Source organism: Cetorhinus maximus, chromosome 10, assembly GCF_964194155.1.
Source record: "Cetorhinus maximus chromosome 10, sCetMax3.hap1.1, whole genome shotgun sequence".
NCBI classification, from domain to species: Eukaryota; Metazoa; Chordata; class Chondrichthyes; order Lamniformes; family Cetorhinidae; genus Cetorhinus; species Cetorhinus maximus.
The window spans coordinates 66,454,234-66,475,716 of NC_135888.1; the positions used below are offsets into that span (position 1 = coordinate 66,454,234).

The 21,483-nt window shown below is 40.8% G+C and overlaps 1 protein-coding gene across 9 annotated transcripts in view; it reads left to right on the forward strand.

The window, feature by feature from the left end:
• ablim3 (actin binding LIM protein family, member 3) overlaps nt 1-21,483 on the forward strand; it is a 335,178-nt gene that overhangs the window by 261,644 nt on the left and 52,051 nt on the right. For 8 of the 9 annotated variants that reach the window (XM_078550582.1, XM_078550574.1, XM_078550577.1 and 5 more), the window contains 3 exons: nt 3,314-3,469; nt 5,428-5,457; nt 12,726-12,855. In XM_078550582.1, coding sequence (XP_078406708.1) covers nt 3,314-3,469; nt 5,428-5,457; nt 12,726-12,855 — 316 coding nt within the window. The remainder of the gene's footprint in view (nt 1-3,313; nt 3,470-5,427; nt 5,458-12,725; nt 12,856-21,483) is intronic. The other variant, XM_078550581.1, reaches the window with a different exon arrangement.

Consider the following 21,483-nt stretch of genomic DNA (forward strand, 5'->3'; position numbering starts at 1 on the left):
TCTGTATATGTAACTAAACGTACTACGCAGAGACCAAGGACCAGATTTTCATTCCTGAATCCGGTGTTGGGAAAATTCCCAAACCCTACTCAGGAGAAACTTCCCCGAATGTTCCGGTTTTTGTTCTGCAGAAACAGTCAAAAGAGCTGCTGGGTGCTGAGCTGGGCTTATCAAAGGCCCGCCTTGGCTCTCTGGGATTTTATCCTAGGTATAATAAAAGCACTAAGGCCCCCTAGCCCTCACAGCCCCTCAATGCCACACACTCCCCATGCCCCATCCATGCCAACTGTTGCCACAATATGTGCCCCTGCACATGCCCAATGTCCCCTAATAACCTCCATGTGACCTCTCTACCCACCCCAAGGCCTTTCATACCCTCTGTGCCAACATATACACCTATACCCACTTTGCATGGCCACTCCTACCCTCCATGCCAGCCTATGCTCTCCACCCACCCCATAACCTTTTATAGCCCTTTTGCTAATTTGGTGCCAACACATGCTCCGCACCCACCACCCTTTTCCCTTATACCCTCCATACCAACTCACCCAGTATCCACCATGGGCAGACCTCAGGAACTATGCTGGGATAAAATAAAATAAAGTTCTAAGTATCAATTAGAGATTTAACTCTATTATAACAAAACACTATCATTGATCAAAGCCTATTCAATACATTTAAATCTCTTCAAGTATTAAATCCCTTATAAAAACAAATATTTGTATGCATAGCCCACACCAAAGGGAGCTAATCCCTTTATAACCACTTGGAGTTGTCAGTCAAACTGTGAATTTAAAAGTCCCCCACTGTGATATGACAGGTTGTGGAAGCAGTCAAACTGTATTAATACAATAATTAAAACCCTCAGGCTTATATCAACAAACATCTATTGAAATTGCAAGCACTGAATTTTTCAACTGCAGGCTGTTTGCTTTTTTCCAAAATTTAAAGAGCAGGGGATTTAAATGTCTTGACAGCTTGACTGTTGCACAAATCTTATCCACTATTTTTATGCACACTCACGTCTACTTTTAACAATCCTAAAGGAATGCCTGACCTCTCCAAAGAACTCCGGCAGGTCATCTGCCGGATTAGACCTTTTCCTCAAACTCACAAATCGTGTTTCAGAAACTTCGATGACAAAAATTCCTTCTGATTGAAAACAGCTGCACTTTTAAATTTGCTGCTGCCTCTGCGAACTGCAGATGTGCGAAATACATACCACCATCATTCCCATGGTGGGTGCCGGATTCGGGAGCAGGCCTTCTGGAATCAGGGTTCCAGTGCCATTTCAGCTGCAGCATGGAGCCCTTCTGTCTTTGCTAAAATTTAGGCCCAAGAGTGTGGTAATGAAAACTTTATTGCTCAAAGCAATTTAAACAAACTTACTACCTAGAGAATCTAAACTATGCCCAGAAACTAAATTTTTAAAGTTACAGAATCTATGATAGTCTACAGTCATATCCCCTTTGAACACAACCTCTCATCCCATTGTTGTTATGGTTGCAAATATAACAGAAGTAACCTTCCTCCACCCTCCCCTTCGTCATTGCTGTCAACATGAATTCTACCTCTCTCTAGACAGCTAATCCAGTTATTAATAGTTCCAATTATTTCCAGCAGGTCGAGAAGCATTAGAAAGAAACACAATTCAAGCTGTCACTAACTTCCCTGTGGCAAAACCAAATTTTAAAAATAAACTCAATATTCTAACTTGCAAAATGGGTTGCTAAGAGATACTACAGATATGAGATCCATAAATTGGCATCTTCTTTCAAACTACTTGAGGTAAATGATGTGCCCACCCTTTTCTCAGAATGGCCGCTAAACTTAGCACATACTAGATGAGGCCCTTAAATACTCTTGAAAGCCTGGAGGTTTATTCATAAAATGTGATATTTGTGGAACAAGCTACCGTCAAAATTATACTCAAAAGACGTGTACTGAAAAACAGCCCTGAAGGCTGCTTGCAGAATGACTTGAAATGCAGATCTCACTCAGGAGTTGATGGAGCATTTGAAAAGCAATGACGACCTCTACCATAAACTAGTGCAATAATACATCATTTTCCATGTCCAGTTTTATTGCATATAGCATTGTGGACATCTATCAACTTCTGCTACTAATGCTTATTAAAAAGGGGACCTTACCCACATACTGCAGCTTTGAAACCTTGTTGTAGCTAGGTTACTATTACAGATATGAAGAAATGGCTCCTGAGGAGTCAGTTCTAGGGGTATCACTTGAGATTCACCCCCATTGAGTGTGTGAAATTGACTACTAACTTTCTGACACTGTCCAAACAAATTTACCAAATAAAAGCCATGGGGCAAAATTGGGACTCATTGCAGCCTGTTTATCACCCAGAAGCAATATGATCAATTTTGCAGAGCTATATTTCATGCCCCAAAGGTGTCTGAAACATGCTCAACCACAAATGACATCAGATGACTTTTCAGATGTTGATGACAGCCAACTAAAATAGATGTTAGGCCCCATGCAAATGTCAATTAGAGGCCTAATTTAAGATTCACTAGGAAATTTGCCAGTGCTGAGTGGAGTAGCACTGGACCTGCCACACTCAGAATCAGTCTATATGTGGTCCAACCAGCACACTTTAGTGTGTTACTTGATTTGTTCCCAAAATCAAATTTAATCTTTGCTATACTCCAGGTCCAATTGATAGCCCTCACATCTGGGATTGTAGTTTTGTACTTCTGTCGCTGAGCTGAAATCAGAAGTTGCAGGTCTTTTCTTTTGATATTGTCATTGAAAGGAACTGTAGACAGATCCTGCTCTATAATGACTCTGACTGTCTTTTGTAATGTCTGTGACCAGGGCCATTTATGTATTGTGGCTGAATAAGTCAAATTCATTTTTTAATATGTGAACTTTAACAGTGTTTTATTAAACAGTAATATTTACAATTAAGGTAATTGATTTAATGCATTTTCCCACAGAACAGAATAGATGCCACTAGCTGTAAATAACCTTCTTCATAAGGGATGATCACTCAGTGGAATGAATTTCCCCAACTTGAAACAACCCTGTCCTGCAGCTCATTTTCACTGCAACATTCCTCTGATTTTTTTCTGTTTTATAATGAAAGTCTAGCAATGCTACTTATGCATAAAACAGCTTTAATATCTCCAGTGTGACAGTTTCAGGAACCAATGACTTAAAATTGGGAACTAATGACTTCAAATCAGAAACTAATGACTTAAAGTGGTTTTCTTTCTATTGTTACTTTCTCTGTATCTAACATCTTCCTCTGATTTCCTCTGTTCTCCTCTTTCCACTCTCTTCATCTCAGGCAAAAGTGGATAATGAAATACTTGACTATAGGGATCTGGCTGCTCTTCCCAAAGTTAAAACTATCTATGATATTCAGCGTCCTGATCTGGTTTCCTACGAGCCATATTTCAAATCTGCATCAGAAGACAGACTTGAAAGACATAGTTTCGGGGAGGTAATTAATTTTGCATGGAATGTTCATTCCACCCAATATTTTGAGCACTTGTTGCATTCAAACATTACACAATATTCGATGTATGGTTTATTTACATGGTGTTACCTATTGTTTGTTTTTAAATGCCACCTGTGGGAAGTAATAGTAGTATGACTAATTTCTCTCCTTCTGCCAACTCATTGCATTCTTCAGCACCTCTGGCTAAAATGCCTTTTACTTGCAACAGTTTCGAACCTGTAACAAAACACATGTGAATTTGCATATCAGCAGCAATTACAATTTTTAATTGATGAATATTGAATGATGTAGCAGGCATACTCTTAAATTTGGAAGTATATTCCTAATCTGATGTTCATGTCCCATTGAACTTATGAAGCATATAAATGAATATCAGTTGATAGCTGATTAACTAATCTTATTTTCCTTAAGTATATCTATTATTTGCATATAATGACTTGTATAGATTAGAAAGTGCCTCTAGAAATGGGGCATTAAAAGAAATTTTATCGAAGTTAAAACATTTTTATAGGTTTAAATTGCAAAAACATAGCTGGGACATTCCTTGGAGTTGCACTGTAACTTCACTGGAAACCCTGTTTACACCGCAGTTACAATTGTAGAGCAGGGGCAGCTCTGAGGATCTTCCTCAACCTTTTTAATTCCATATTTAATTGGTAAACTATGGTCAGTGGAAAATAACTTTTTTTACTCTAAAATTACTCAATAGACTAAGTACTAGTAGTCGAGTCAACTCCATTAAAAGTTAGTCGCCGTAAACATTTCATAAACGAATGATGACTTTTAACATGTATCTATTCCATTCATTCCTGCTAATTAAATAATTTTATCAATTTACTGCTATTCATTCAATTCCACCCACGGTTAAACACCTTTGTCTGAATTTAATGTGGGCAGCTGTGGTCCCGACAGCAAGTTGGAAAGTCAGTGTAACACTGCCTCAGCTATTTCCAGGAGGCCCTACCCAATTCTGTGTCCATCAGGAAATTAACTGCCCAATGGGGGGCTCTCGTCCTTTAAGGGATGATCAAAGTGATGATCCCAATCAGAGGGCCGGCAGAGCTCTTCAGTCCCAGCAGTGCTACCAGGAGTGGTGGTCACTGCTGGGTCTGCATCCTGCCCAGAGCAGCATCATGGATGCCACTCTGAAACCCAGGTGAGTAGGGGTGGGTGCCACTCGGGCGCCGCCGAGATGGGGTGTCAGTGTTGAGAATATGAGGGGGTGTTTCTATGGAGGCTGCCTTTGCCACAAAGAGACATCTTCCATAGGGTGCCCGATCTCTCACCTACCCCCCTCCTTCCCCCCCCACCACCACCACCAAGCCCAGAGGCAGACTGCCAGCTTTTTCCGGGTGGTCTCTCAACACAGCGGAGGACCATCCCCCTGCCCCCACCCTGCCTATGCTCAGGTGCCAGCAACAGGGGAAGAGACCCTTAAGTGGCTCTTAATTGGACACTTAAGGACCTCTATCTACCTCTGGGTGAGAAGACATTCCTCAACCTATTCCACCATTGAGATAGTTCTCTCCCGATTCTACACCCCCCCCCCCCCCCAATCCTTGCACAACCTTGTAATCCGTGCCAATGGACCACGTTAAATTCGCCCTATTTTGCAGTAACCTGATGCATGTCTTCTGTTACTTGAACAATCCACTAAGCCACAGCAAGTTAAAGGTAATATTTACATATGAAATCATGCACATTCAAACTATTTATGACAGAGGGTTTATCTATGAACTCATAATAAATAAATAAATAAATAAATCATGTAAAAAAACAATTGTGCACTTAACAGAGGTTGACTGTTGTAATGGGGGAAAAACTCAGTAATCCGTCACCTAACAATCTGTTATCTAATTTTCTCTTGATTAAGATAATTTGTGTAAAAGTTTTGGCATGTTTTTGGACTAAATGCCATTTTTAATTTTTTTTTACTGTAGTCACTTGGGATGCTGTCACCATACTCACAGGTAATTCTGGCCATTTTACTGTATTTTATTATGTTTATTGTATCTTTGTATCTCAGTAGGTCTTTTAGTAAGAAACAATGTATTTAGGAGTGTTAACCTGCTTTGTGGGGGCGGGGGGAGTGCGGTCAATATTGTTCTAATTTTCCTGTTAGATGGATGATAATGTCAGGAAATTCTTAGCAAGTTATTTATGACTGAGTTCTGCAGAAAACATTCATGAGCAAAAGGGATAGCCTATGATTCAGCTTATCCATTTAAAACTAGGAATGAGCATTTTGCTTTCTTCAAACCAAACCTTACTTCCTCCCCCAATACAGCCCCGAAAAATCTGGATTCTGTCAAAACCACTGATAGGGTGCCCCAAGACTGGAGGGATCGAATATGTGGTTGCTAAATTATCTTATGTACTGTACTTAGATTTCCAGAAGGCATTTGATAAGGTGCCACATCAAAGGTTATTGCAGAAAATGAAAGCTCATGGTGTAAGAGGTAACATATTGGCATGGACAGAAGATTGGCTAGCTAACAGGAAACAGAGAGTAGGCATAAATAGGTCATTTTCTGGTTGGTAAGATGTAATGAGTGGTGTGCCACAGGGATCAATGCTGGGGCCTTAACTATTTACAATTTATATAATGACTTGGATGAAGGGGCCAAAGGAATAGTTGCTAAATTGCTAATGACACAAAGATAGGTATGAAATTAAGTGGCGAAGAGGACATAAGGAATCTGCAAAGGGATACAGATAGGTTAAGTGAGTGGGCAAAGATCTGGCAAATGGAGTATAATTGGGAAAATGTGAAATTATCCATTTTGGCAGGAGGAATAAAAAAGAAACCTATCATCTAAATGATATGGGGTTGCAGAGCTCTGAGATGCAGAGGGATCTGGGCCCTTTAGTGCATGAATCGCAAATGGTTAGTATGCAGGTACAGCAAGTAATTAGGAAAGCTCATAGAATGTTATTGTTTATTACGGGGGGAATTGAATGCACAAGTAGGGAGGTTTTGCTTTACTTATACAGGGCATTGATAAGACCACATTTGAGGTGTACAGCATTGGTTTCCTTATTTAAGGAAGGATATAAATGCATTAGAAGCATATCAGAGAAGGTTTACTAGACTAACATTTGGAATGGGAGGGTTGTCTTATGAGGAGAAGTTGGACAAGCTAGGCTTGTATTCAATGGAGTTTAGAAGAGTAAGAGGTGACGATTGAAACATATAAGATCCTGAGATGTCTTGACAGGGTTGATGTGGAAAGGACTTTCCTCTTGTGGTCACTGTTTAAAAATAAGGGATTGCCCATTTAAGACAGAGATGAAGATTTTTTTCTCTGAGAGTCGTGAGCCTTTGGAAATTGCTCCCTCAAAAGGTGGTCAAAGCTGAGTCTTTGGCCAGAATTTTCGGGTCAGCGAGCGGGGGCAGGGCCCACTCGCTGACACGTAAAATGACGCACGGTGACATCGGCCATGCGTCCCGATGTCACCTCGCGTCATTCAGATCTTGAATTCGGCGGGCACGCACCTGAGTCGGCTGCGTGCCCGCTGAACTGCCAAAGGCCTATTAAGGCCATTTAAACACCAATTAAGCTAATTAACTGAGCTGCCCATCTAACCTTAAAGTTAGCAGGCAGGCAAAGAGCCCAGGCGGCCTTCGCATTTATCATGAAACCTCATCGACAGGCGGGATGAGGTTTCATGAAGGTTTTTCAAGTTTAATAAAAAATTTTAATAAAATTCATTGACATGTCCCAGCTCATGTGACAGTGTCACATGAAGGGGTATGTCTCAAAAAATTTTTTTTTTCTTTATTAAAATTTTCAAATATCAAACTAATCTCCCTGAGGCAGCTCTGTGCCTCAGGGAGATTTCTGCGCTCTTTCGCGCACATGAGTGAATGAGCGCAGTCCCCAACTCAGCCTCCTCCCCCCACCCGCACAGGGAGCACACAGCGCTTCTGGGTGTGCATCATGCTGGGCGGGCCTTAATTGGCCCGCCCATGAAAAATGGCGGCACACAGCCGATCGTGGGCGGTGATTGGCTGCACGCCCGCCTGCTCCCGTCCAAAGCCCTCCCCCCATTGGGGAGAAAATTCTCCCCTTTGAATATTTTTAAGGCAGAAGTAGATGGATTTTTGATAAGCAAGGGGGTGAAAGGTTATCAGGGGTAGGCAGGAATGTGGAATTGAGACTACAATCAGATCAGCCGTGATCTCATTGAATGATGGAGCAGGCTCGAGGGGCTGAGTGGCCTACTCCTGCTCCTAATTCCTATGTTCATTGGAGTTTAGAAGAACGATAGGCGACCTTGTCAAAACATACAAGATCCTGAGGGGACTTGACAGGGTGGATGCTGAAAAGATGCTTCCCTTTCTGGGAGAGACCAGGACTATTGGACACTGTTCAAAAATAAAGGATCTCCCATTTAAGATGGCGATGAGGAGAGATTTGTTCTCTCAGAGGATCATGAGTCTTTAGAATGCTCTTCCCCAGAGAGTCGTGGAGGTAGAGTCATTGAATATTTTTAAGGCTGAATTAGATAGATTCTTGATTGACTAGGGAGTCAAAGGATGTAGTGGGTAGGAAAGACAATGGAACTGAGGCCACAATCAGATCAGCCATGGTCTTATTGAATGGCGGAGCAGGTGCGAGGGGTCGAATGGCCTACTCTGCTCCTAAATGGTATGCTCATATGTTCATATTTTCAACTACTGGCTGCCTGTTACTTGTCTAAAAATTGGCTGACAGGTGGAAGAAATCTAATGGGGACTATGTTCACCCATTTGCTTGCCTGATTCAATCTTCAGCAGTCCCTTAAGTGGACACCCAGCAAAGCAGGCAAGAGGCTTTCAAATATGGAAATGGAGTCCTGTGTCCATTGTAGGACCATACATGCACAAACATGCAAAGTGTATGTTAGTGCCACTTTTTCAAGGTGTTGAGAGGCCTGACCAGTGATTAGAGGCACCTCGATGTCATACTTGTTTGGGACTGAACCAAAAATCTCATAAAGGTTACCCTAACCTGTCACAAGGTTGGTAGCTTGAGACATTCCTTTACCCTCATGCAGCAAAATTGGCATATTGGAAAGTCTCAATACAAGTTGATACCCACAACGATTGGATTCTAAAGAAGGAAATGACCATTACCATATCAACCAATTGATCCATTCCAGGCTCTGACATAGATCCCTCTGAAACATGGCTTCATGCAAACTTTTCCCATAAATAAGAGATTATTTTGTATCCACCAATTACAAATATTAATTCATCTATTTTGCAAATCTATCTCAAAGCACTTAATTATAAATCTAAGATGTCAAAATTTAGATCAGCCCAGAGTTTGTTTTGAGGCTTAGCTAATACTAAATCTGTGCTCAAGCAATAAGTTTGAATTCGGAGTCTGTTTTCGGAGTGCAGCAGGTACTGGTACTTTGGGGAGCTCTTAATTTGTTGGCAGTGGGCTTTGTCTAATGTCTGCATCGTGCCAAATACTTTCCACCAAGAGACAACTTTGACTGAATTAATGCTAAGTTGGAGCAAAAACAACAATAACATCTTAAAAGTGTGTATCAGGTCTTCAGCTTGGTTTCCATGAAACATTTCAGTTAGTAATTATATTAACCAGTGTACAAAAAATATGCATGTACCATCAAAGCTGCATTGAACAATTGGCAATTCAATTTTTGCTTCAAAGTATTAAGGATCTAAAGATAGCATTTTACTTTTCAGAAAAGGTTTTCAGCTGAAACATTCTCCAAAGTTGTTTAGGATTCAAACAGGATTCACCATATAATTACAGAATTGGATAAATTTGAAATTATAATTTTGTTTCACAAAGGAATTAAGCAAGCACTGATACTAATTTCCAGTGTGCAGTCTGCTTCGGGTACAGTATTTCAGATGGAGAATTAGCTCAGCACTTCAGAAATCATTCCAACACCTGGCAGCTTTTCAATCATTTCCCATTGATTATGAGTGTTTAGCCTAGAATCACATAAACTTTAAGCAGCAAAATAACAGCAGCAGAGGATTTGTGCTGTGGCTTGTAGCCCAGGGAAGCCTGTCTGTCAGTATGAAATATTACGTCACATTTCATGAGACAGATTGCTGGTGCATTTCAAGAGCTGTTTAATAAATAGATATTTTCTTATGTTAACAAAATGAATTGAGGAACCCTCAGACTACAACTATATTTACAACCTTTACACAAGTATTCATTTACCCTTGCCTTCAGCCCAATACCCTCTCCCTCCAAACAACTTATATATTTTTACTTAAGCATGAAAATTATACTACGTTATGATCCATAAGAAAAATTTACCATCTTTCTTGTTTTCTGAGTAAATACATATGTTTGCCTTTTAACTGGGAATCAAATAAAGTAGCAATACAGTCAATCTACAAATATTTGCCAGTACAACATTTCTGAAATGAGTACTAATTCTATTTCATTATATGAGAATTTTAGCTTTGCCACATAACGGCTAAGATACCTGCTCTTGAATATGAAATACTGTATTGATCTCTTTGATCTAACAGAAAGTAATAAAGATTTGTGGAAGGCCAAAATGCATACTTTTTTAGGGTATTAGATGCCAAGTCAAGAATTGGCTTACTTCATAGAATCATTGAATCAGAGAAAGTTTATGGAGCAGAAAAAGGCCACCTGACCCAGCGTGTCTACGCCATCCGGAAAACGAGCCACCCAACTTAATCCCACTTTCCAGCATTTGGTCAGGTTACGGCACTTCAGGTGCATATCCAGACACCTTTTCAGTGAGTTGAGGGTGTCTGCCTCTACTACACTTTCTGGCAGTGAGTTCCAGACCTCAGAACCCTCTGGGTGGAAAAATGTTTTCTCATCTCCCCCTAATCCTTCTACCAATCACTTGAAATCTATGCCCCCTTAGTCATTGACCTCTCTGCTAAAGTAAATAGGCCCTTCCCATCCACTCTATCCAGGCCTCTCACAATTTTGTACATCTCAATCAAATCTCCCCTCATCCTCCTCTGTTTCAAGGAGAACAACCCCAGTCTATCAAATCTTTCCTCATAGCTGCAACTTTCCAGCCCTGGCAACATCCATTCATTACCTCATTAACAGACTGACCGTTTTGGATACAGTCTGTAGTGGCAGTATTATGTGGTCTATTATTTAATATATTGTTTCCTTCTGTAAAGCAAATTTTCTGCCTTTTTTTCTTCTGCATTGTATTCCTTGGCTGAGTGAATGGAGAGGTCACCATGACCAGAACCTCTGCTAATGTGACTGCTGGAAGGTGTCTGAGAGTTCACCATGCCTTCAGTTTTCACCCTCTTCCTGTGAAGAGGTTTCTCACCTTTGCTTGGTGCCACCTTTAGGCTGCCAGCAGATAGAATAAACTGATGAATCCCAGATGGATGCCCTCATATAATCAATCCATATAATCAAAACACAGAGTGCTCCTGTTCCATAGGGACTATCCTACTGTGTACATGACCAGGTTCAAATATAATAATGCGATAGTCAGATCTTCAAACTGTAGAGCATCAACTCCATCGAGAATTTAACAACATATCCCCTGAGACTAGAAAACCTTGATTGTAACAAATGACTTGCAATATTATGCCTGTTACAATAAGGCTGTACTGCAAAATATTTTTCCTGCAAACTATGTTACTTTAAATGTCAGAGCAGGGTGTGAGACTCAGCAAAGATTGCAGAATACTTCTATTGTTTTATAATTCAGAATGACAAAACTTATCAAGGATATTATAGTATGTTATACATCCATTTATTCAGCTCAGTCACCTCTACAGTTAGACATAGGTAATTACAGTATTGTAATCTGCAATGAAAATGTTGCAAATATATAGGTGATTTTACTTTTCTTTTGATAGACCTTGATAAATTTTACAGATCACAGGCTGTACATCAAATAGTAACCATACCATTAAACTAATGCCACATGATCTGCTCAGTGTGCCTTAGGAACATAGGAACAGGAGAAGGCCATTCAGCCCATCGAGCCTGTTCCGCCATTCAATATGATTGTGGCTGATCAAACACTTAAAAGTCTTTTACCTTCACTCTCCTCCTAACTCCAGTTATTGTTAATCAGAAATCTATAAATCTCTACCTTAAACATACTCAATGGGGAACATTTTCCCCCCGTTTGGGGGGTGGGGGGGATGTGTGGGAGTGGGCACCAAGGGCCGGCCTTCCGATTGGCGCCCCCATTCGGGGGGTGGGGGGGCGCCGCCATTATGTGTGGGTGGGCCAATTAAGGCCCGCCCAGCATGACATCTGCCAGGAAGTGCTGTGCACTCCCTGTGTGGGCGGGGTGGGGGGGGGTTTCCCTCAGCCAGGAGTGCGCTCTTTTGCGCATGCGCACGAAAGAGCGCACAGATCTCCTTGAGGCAAAGTGCTGCCTCAGGGAGATCGGCTCCAATTCAAAAGTTGACAGAAAGGTAATAACAAAATTTCTCTGACATGTCCCCTCATGTGACACTGTCACATGAGTTGTGACATGTCCTCAACTTTTATTTAAACATTTGATAAACATTTAAAAGCCCTCATGAAACCTCATCCCACCCGTGGATGAGGTTTCTTGCTTTTTATGAGGCCTGCCTGGGCTCCCGGCCTGCCCACCATCCTTAAGGTTGGACGGGCCAGTCCATCAATCAAGTTAATTAGTTTTTTAATGGCCTTAATAGGCTGTTGACAGTTCAGCAGGCTCCGAACTGAAAGTCTAAATGATGCAGGGTGACGTTGGGATACATGCCCGACGTATCCCCGCGTCATTAGATGTGTCAGCGAGCGGGCCCCGCCCCCACTCGCCGACCAGAAAAACCTGCCCAATGACTGAGCTTCCACGGCCCTCTGAGGTAGAGAATTCCAAAGATTCACAACCCTCTGAGTAAAGAAATTACTCCTCATCTCGGTCCTAAGTAGCTTCCCCCTTATTTTGAAATTGTGTTCCCTGGTTCTAGACTCCCGAACGAGGGGAAACAGCTTACCTGCACCTACCCTATCTATTCCTTTAAGTATTCTGTAGATTTCAATGAGATCACCTCTCATTCTTCGAAAACCTTGCTTAAGTGCTACATAATCATGTGCCAAGTTTATTTCTGAGTATCTTTTTCTACCGTTCTTTGTAGAATCCAACATCCTTTTCCGTAATTGTTGTGTTTATTGTTATCAAAAGTGCTTAACTGCTATCTTGATACTGAAGGGCCAAATCACAGTCACACCATGTTAAAGATGTTCCTGCTATCTTATGGTAGGACCTATATGATGGGATTGATTTAAGACAGAGGAGATCTTCCAGTCCTGGATACATTGACTCTCCCACGTACTGTCGACAGGGGATGTCTCCCACAATGCCTCGATCGCCTCAACATTATCACAGACCAGGTAATGAATGTTCCTGCATCAGAAGGTTTACCTAATGAATACTTTTTTCAGTGTGACAATCTGCAATAATATCCTATTTTATATAACAAAAGAAACTGTTCTCTATAAACTGCAACTTGATTGAACTCTATGGTGTAAAGCCACTTAACTGAACAGTGGGAGACTGAGGTCTATCCAGATGTATACACATGTAGAGATTGTGTTTAAACATCTCATAAAACATGAAATGAGAAGCTCTTAATCTCAGCCTGATGAGAAAGAAATATTTGAAATATGTAGAATACAATAGAAAGAGTTAATTCCAGGTTAAAGTTTTGATGGTTATGTATGTGGACAGCCAATTAATATTTGGGTTGCCTGGATTTATATTCAGCTAAGTGAGTAAATCGGTATATTCAAATATGTGACATTGCACTGTATTTCAAAAAGGCATTCAAAGATGAATAGCTCAACCAGTGCAAAATTTGTCCATAAAAAATGAACTGTGCCTTCTTCCAACTGTCCACAAATAGAAGGAAGTGACTGCACTGAAAGGCATTCAAAGGAAGGGCAATTAACTTCATTGTCATTTCATTTCATACGGCTTCTAGGTTTTCCATTTTCTTGCTTGCAAGCAGGGAATCGAACAGTAAACAGTCAGGCATGTCGATGTCATTATTGCTGACCAAGTTAAGCTTCATGCTAGTTTCAGTGTGCTTGTGCAGTAGATGATACCATTTAGATACTGGCACAATTGGAAACTGTCTGCGCTGTTTCATACTTTGTTAGGTTCAAATATTCATTTAAAATGGACGTGGAGGTAATAGTAGAGTTTCAATGTCATCTCCATCTACAATTCTGCACAATAAGTCATGACAGAACACAGAAAAAACAGTTATTAGCTGAATTGGACACAAATATTCTAATAAGTGACCAAAGAGCATTTGCAGAAAGTTTATTTCCTCCAAGGCAGGAAATCCCCAACTAATTGTAAACTTATTTAAAATGGGCATTGGGGTGACCCCAATGGCCTAGCAAGTTGCTTTGGAGAATAGCTGTTCCATACATACCAGGGTCAGTACTGAGTTTGTGCAGTGATAACTCATCTCAGCATTAGTGGAACTACAGCTGTTCTCTGTGAGTTCCTGGATTAGGGACTGAAAAATCAAATAAAAATTCTGCTTCGGATAACTTCCCAGTCACCATGGGAAATTATACCAACATAAAACCTGGAGCACCTTTGGCCCCTCAAGCCTGCTCTGCCATTCAATAAGATTATGGCTGATCTGATTGTGGCTTTAACTCCACTTTCCTGCCTGCCCCCATAACCTTTGACTCCCTTGTAGATCCAAAATTTCTCTAACTCAACCTTGAATAAATTCAATGACCTATCCTCCACTACTCTCTGGGATAATGAATTCCAAACATTAAAGACTCCCTAAGAGAAGAAATTCCTCCTCACCTCTGTCTTAAATGAGAGACCCCTTATTTTGAAACTGTGTCCCCTAGCTCAAGATTCCCCCATGAGAGAAAACATCTCTGCATCAACCTTGTCAAGCTCCCTTGGAATCTTGCATGTTTCAGTAAGATCACCTCCCATTCTTCTAAATTCCAATGAGTATAGGACCTTTCCTCTAAGACAACTGAATGAGCCTTCTCTGAGCTGTCTCCAATGCAGATATATCCCTCCTTAAATAAGGAGATCAAAACTGCATGCAACACTCCATGTGCGCTCGCCCCAATGTCCTGTACAGTTGTAACAAGCCTTCCCAACATTTTTACTTTATCCCCTTGCAATAAAGGTCAATATTCCATTGCCTTCCTACTTACTTGCTGTAATTGCATCTTAACCTTTTGTGATTCATGTACGTGGACACCAAGGTCCCTCTGTACCACAGCATTCTGCAGTCTCTCTCCATTTAAATAATATTCTGCTTTTTTATTTTTTCTACCAAAGTGAACAACCTCACATTTTTCCACAGAATACTCCATCTGCCAATTTTTGACCACTCATTTAACCTATCCACATCCCTTTGCAGTCTTTTTGTGTTGTCTTCACAACGTGCTTTCCTACCTACCATTGTATTGTTAGCAAATTTGGCTACAATACACTTGGCACCTTCATTCAAGTCATTAATATAAATCATAAATAGTTGAGGTCCCAGCATTGATTCCTGTGACACCCCATTAGTTACAGTTCACCAACCTGAAAATGACCCATTTATTCTGACTATTTCCTATTAGTTAGTCAACCCTCTAACCATGCTAATAAATTACTCCCTACACCATGAGCTCTCATCTGTGCAGTAACTTCTTATATGATGTCTTTTGAAAATCCAAATACACTACATTTACTGGCTCCCTTTTATCCACCCTACTTGTTACATTCTCAAAGAACTGTAAAAATAATTGTCAAACACGATTTCTCTTTCACAAAATCATGTTAACTCTGCTTTACCTGTATTGTGGTTTTCTTTCAACTACTGCAACTACTTCCTTAATAATAGATTCCAGGAGTTTTCCAATGACGGATGTTAGGCTAATTGGCTTATAGTTTCCTTCTTTCTGTCTCCCTCCTTTCTTGAATAGAGGTGTCACTCTTGTGGTTTTCAAATCTGCTTCAACCTTTCCAGAACTGAGGGAATTTTGGAAGATTATATAACCAATGCATCCACTATCACTGCAGCTACTTCTTTTAAGACATAGGCCATCAGGCCCAGGGGCCTTGCCAGCCCTTAGTCCCAGTACCTAGTGATTGTTTTAAGTTTCTCCCTCCCTTTTGCCCCTTAATTGTGATCTATTCTTGGTATGCTTTTTGTGTCTTCTACCACAAAGACAGATACTAAATAATTGTTCAAAGTCCCTGCCTTGTCCTTGTTTCCCATTATGAATTCCTCAGTCTCATATTCTATATTTACTTTAGCTACTTTCTTCCTTTTTATATACTGCAGAAGCTCTTACTGTCTGTTTTTATACTTCTTGCTAGTTTACTCTAAGTTCTCCCTTTTTTTAAAGTCATTCTTTGCTGGTTCCTAAAATTTTCCCAATCTTCTGGCCTACCCCAATTTTTTGTAACATTGAATGCCTTTTCTTTCAATTTGGTAACGTACTCAACTTCCCTAGTTAACCCCGGATGGTGTATCCTTCACATAGAGTCTTTTTTCCTCAATGGAATATATCTTTGCTGAGAATTATGAAACATTCCCTTAAATGTCTGCCAGTGCTTATCTACTGTCTTACCTTTTAACCCTTGTTTTCCTGGTCCACAATAACGAATTCTGTCTTCAGACCTTTGTAATTGTATTTATTTAATTTTAAAACACGAGTTTCAGACCCAAGGGCAGAATATTACACTCAGACATGCCCGAGTGTAAAATGACGTGCGATGACGTTGACCTCATCACGCAGTCTCGAGACATTTTGTTCGGTGGGCGCACGCCCCAGAGTCGGCTGCGCACCCACCGATAATTAAGAGGCCTATTAAGGCCATTAACAATCTAACTAAATTCAAATTTACGCTGCCTGTCTAACCTAATGGTTGGCGAAAAGGCCAAGCAGCCTTTGCATTTTTTAGGAAACCTCATCCACGAGCGGGATGAGGTTTCCTAAAGCAAATAAACATTAAATAAAAACTTTATTTTTGAATTAAAAACATGTCGCAGTTCAAATGACAGTCACATAAGGGGACATGTTTTATTAAATTTTTATTCTCTTCACTTTTTTTGCACAGTGTTTCAGTTTCCCTAAGGCAACTCCGTGCCTCAGGGAGATTGAAGTGCTCTTTCTCGCGCATGCACGAACTGTGCTCTAGGCCCGGCTCTCTCTCCTCCCCCCACCCACACGGGCAGTGCTCAGGCATAATTGGCCTGCCTGCGCAAAATCGTGGTGCAGAGCCCATAGCGGTCAGTGGTTAGCTTCTCAACAACTCCCGCCCACCCTCACCGATCACCCCTGCCAAAGGCAAAATCCTGCTCCAAGTTTCTCACCCTCAAACTGAATGTGAAATTCTATCATATTATGATCAATCTTGCCTAGAGGATCCTTTATTATGCTCATCTCCAAATTCAAATATTGACCAGCAAGGCTTACATATTGATGAGGTACCGAATAGGACATAGGAACGAGGTCAGTCAACCACTCACGCCTTTTCAATTAGGTTACGAATGATCTGTATCTCAACTCCATTTACTCATTTTGTTTTCATACACCTAATAACCTTACCTAACAAAAAACCTAGCAATCTCAGTTTGAAATTTTTAGTTGAACTATCCTCAAAAGCCTTTTGGGAGAGTGATTGCGGAATGGTGACTGGTATTCATAAAATTAGAAAAAATGTCATCAGATGGAGGTGGTGAAATTATGGAGGGAAAATTGGACTCTAGCATTGATCCCTGAAAGGATGGGAATGACAAGCTGAAGAACGATTCCATGCTATTCAATATATCCTTTCCCCCCCTCTAAATATGGCCAATACACATTTACATACGCACATACATATGAACAAATGAATTTGGAGCATGAGCAGGCCATCTGGGCCCTCAAGCCTCCTTTCAATATTATTTTATTTGAATTTAATTTCATTTTAATTAAATTTAAATTAAACTTTACAAAGTTTAATCAATGACAAGCTTTAAGCTACTTTTTTAATGGGAATTACTAAAGTCAGATTCATGGGGCTCCGTGTCCTTGAGCTGGCCCCCAGCCTTTACATTTCTAAATCTGGCTTGTAGCTCAGCGGCCCATGAAAAGTTTGTCTATAGTTCTACCACCAACATAAGGCAGCCAGATTTAGTAGTGAGAAACAACAGGCTTATTAATGTATGTCTCCTGGAAGCCAACTTCAACAAGCTCCAATATAAAAACAGCTTTAGTTGTATAGCACATGGTTAACATGACCCTTTTCCAATTCATCACTACATTCAGCTAGAATACCAGACATAGTTGTAGAATAAAGAATTACGACAAATTAAATCACAAGAACAGCAGATTTTTCACAAGATACAGAGCACTAGAATTGTGCTTTCAATCATCTCCATACCCCAAGAAAGACATTACCTCCTTTGTATTACATTTTCTTTTATAAATGAGGTTGAAGATTGTACCTCTGTAAATTAATACAACTGCAGGCAGATATGTAATATATTGAATTACATCAAGTATATAGCACAAGAACTGCCCATTCGGCCTAACTAGTCCGTACCAGTATTGATATTTCACATAAACCTCCTCTTGCCCCTTTTCATCTAATCCTAACTTCATATGCTGCTAATCCTTTGTCCCCACAAGTGCTTATCTAGCTTCCCTTAAATGCATTAATGCCGTTTGCCTCAACTACTGTGTGTTCCACATTCTTTGGTAGAAAGATTTTCTTGTGAATTTCCTACTGGATCATCTCATATTTATTATCTGTAGTTTTGGAGTCTCTCACAAATAGAAACATTTTCTCCATGTCTGCTCTATTAAACACTTTAATTATCTTTAAGATTTCTATTTTTCTAGGAAAAGAATTTCAAACTGTTCAGCCTTTCCTGATATGCATTTCATCTGATTTTTGGTATCATTCTCCTGAGTCTTTTCTGCACCTTCTCCAAAGTCTCTATGGAAACCAGAACTATGCACACTGCTCAAAGTAGGGCCTAACCAAGATTTATCATAACTTCTCTCCTTGTTAATTTTGTCCCTCTAGAATTGGACCCTCGTGCTTGATTTGATTTTTTGATGGCCTTATTAACCTTTTATTGATTATAGTGCCTGTGTTTCGAGGTGTCATGATTTTATTTTAATGATTCAAAAAATTGTAAATTTCCTGATTATTGCATTAGAACCATAGAACACTACAGCACAGAAAACAGGCCATTCAGCCCTTCTAGTCTGTGCCGAAATATTATTCCGCTAATCCCATTGACCTGCACCCAGTCCATAACCCTCCAGACCTCTCCCATCCATGTATCTATCCAATTTATTCTTAGAGTGAGCCCGCATTTACCACGTCAGATGGCAGCTCGTTCCACACTCTCACCACTCTCTGAGTGAAGAAGTTCCCCCTAATGTTCCCCCTAAACCTTTCCCCTTTCACCCTAAAGCCATGTCCTCTCATGTTTATAATTGCAGTAGAATTGCAGTAATTCCCTTATCCCCATTACAATTCCCTAATTCCTTCATTTTAACATTATAGTCAGAGTTTATACATGCTTAGCTATGGCTTAACTGATACACACATTTTCTATCCTGGCTCGAAGTGGAAACGCCTTAAGATTTTCAAGTACAAACATGTCATGACTTAGTAATCGGTGCAGAGAGCTTTTCAGGGCAATTTAGATATTGGGATAATTTGAAGTTCTGGTTCATCAGTGTTGGTGATTTGTATTTATACAGAACTCAACCACAGGTGATTAAACAGATGGTGAAAGGTCATATATAGTTTGCCTTCTGATATTCATCATATTCATACATGGCTACACACAGCTATTTTTGATATAACCAATCATAAACAGAAAAACTCTCCAGTACTCTAAAGAGCTTCTGTAACTTGAATAACAGGAATTTGTAAGGTATTGTGTGTTGGAAATAGAGTGCTGCAGAGATTTATCTATTTATGATTGTGAGGAACAGGAAAAACATAGAACTAGAACCCTGCAGATATTCAGCGGAATCGTCCCATATTTGCACAAAGCGCAATAGCAGGCGGGAAAAAGAATGTTTAACCCACCAGTCACAATGGCGGCTTTTTGCACCGTATCATCCCATTCTCGGCGCGTGCCGCCTCATTAGTTATGCATTCACAAGGTACACGCTGGATCGCTGGCGGGCGGGCTCAGATTTGCCCACCACACCATGACTTCAGTGCTTCCTCGTTCTGGCTGCCATTTTTAAGCGCACCAGAGCGCATGCCCACTTCATGTTTTCAGTCCAGGATTGCACCAGGTGACAGATGGCCCCGAAAGCAAAGAAGACGACAGCCCCCAAATTTAGCGACACCTCTCTGGGCTGCCTGCTGGATGCAGTAGAAGGCTGCCGCGATATCCTCTATCTGGCCGTGGGAGGTCCACCAGAGTCACCAGTCTGGCCTGAGACGCGGCGGTAGTGGCAGTCAGCGCCACTGAAGCACAGAGGAGGTCAGCCATCCAGTGCAGGAAGAGGATGAATGCTTTCATCCGTTTCACCAAGGCAAGTCAACCACCTCGTGACATTCATTAGCAGGATGCAAAGCGGGTTCACGCTGGCCTCCAATGAGATGTTCCCGTTGTGTTTCCATGCTGGCGTGAAACCAATTTTTGGCCTTCTCGTCCACCATGACGCTGACGCCAACAGGCCAGAAAATTCCAGCCATTCTTTACATTTTCATTCTCTTTCCTGAATCCACATTTTATTAATAATCTATAGTTTAGAGTTAGCATTAACCCTGATTTATCCAACACATTTAGGTTTTAACCCATGGAAATACAAAAGGAATTTGTTGTTATGTTATTTATCAACACACCTTAACATTTTAAAATTTTGCATTTTCTAGCCTGTGAGCATTTATTTTCTTTCAGGCCATACGTCATAAAATTTACAAGCTGCATTATGTCTTTCACAAAACTACATGTCAATTTCTAGAATTCCGAAATGGTAACAGTGGAGCACGTCATCACTTTCACACAATCAGAGCTTTATCTCTTGCCTAACCTTAAAAATTGGCCCTCTGTTTTTACAGATGATATTTTGGTTTTCACAAGTAGACACTTCTGGCCACGCTGTACTGGCACATTGCAGTGTTTTAAAGAGCTGTTTATTCAAGTGTCTATTACTGATTTCAGTGAAAATAATGGTGGGCCATATATGTTCAAGCAGCACTGTGGGATTTATAATGGTAGTCAACCATTTAGTTTAACATGTTGATTTACATTTATTGAGCTTAGCTGGTGGGGGTATAAATAAATAGAGTGCACATTTAATTTATTTTTATCTTCAGATCTGTGTGATTCTATTATGTGTTTACCGGAGGAGAAGGTACTTTTTTATAGACTCTGATCTACCTGTTTTTTTTTGAATGGCAGTTTATTTATGTTCAAGTTCTTACTGTCATTCTTAACGTGTGTGTCAGGTAAGTAATGGAATTCTCTTAACAATCTTCTTAATACCTCGCCATAATTGTACTTCAGTATTTATTAACACATTCTACAGAGGCAAAGCAATACAATTATTTTATCTGGGTCACATGGAACTGCTGAAGATATCATGGACTGAATTTTATGGACCACCTGTGGGCGTGAAAATCACGGCGGGGGGCAGGGCGGGTCACTGCCGATGGCACGGCACCCTATTTGGTGTAGCCGTAAAGTAGGGCTCTGTGCCATTGCCGGTGGCCCGCCCTGCCCCTGCCGTGATTTTACAAGTGGTAAAGGAAGCTTCAGTTGGACGCCCTGACTCAGTTGAGGCCCTTAAGTGGCCAATTAACACCCAATTAAGTGCCTCATCCTATCGCCGCTCCAATTTTACGGGTGGTGGGAGAGGCCTGCGCCCAACATGTAGCCCGGCATCCATGTCCCCTTTCCCATGTCCAATATGCACCCCCCATAACCCTTCACTGGGGCCTGCCAGGCTGGCTCCGGCGAGATCCTGAACTTACTTGGGGTTTCATGGTAGCCATGGTTCCTCTTCCTCCTG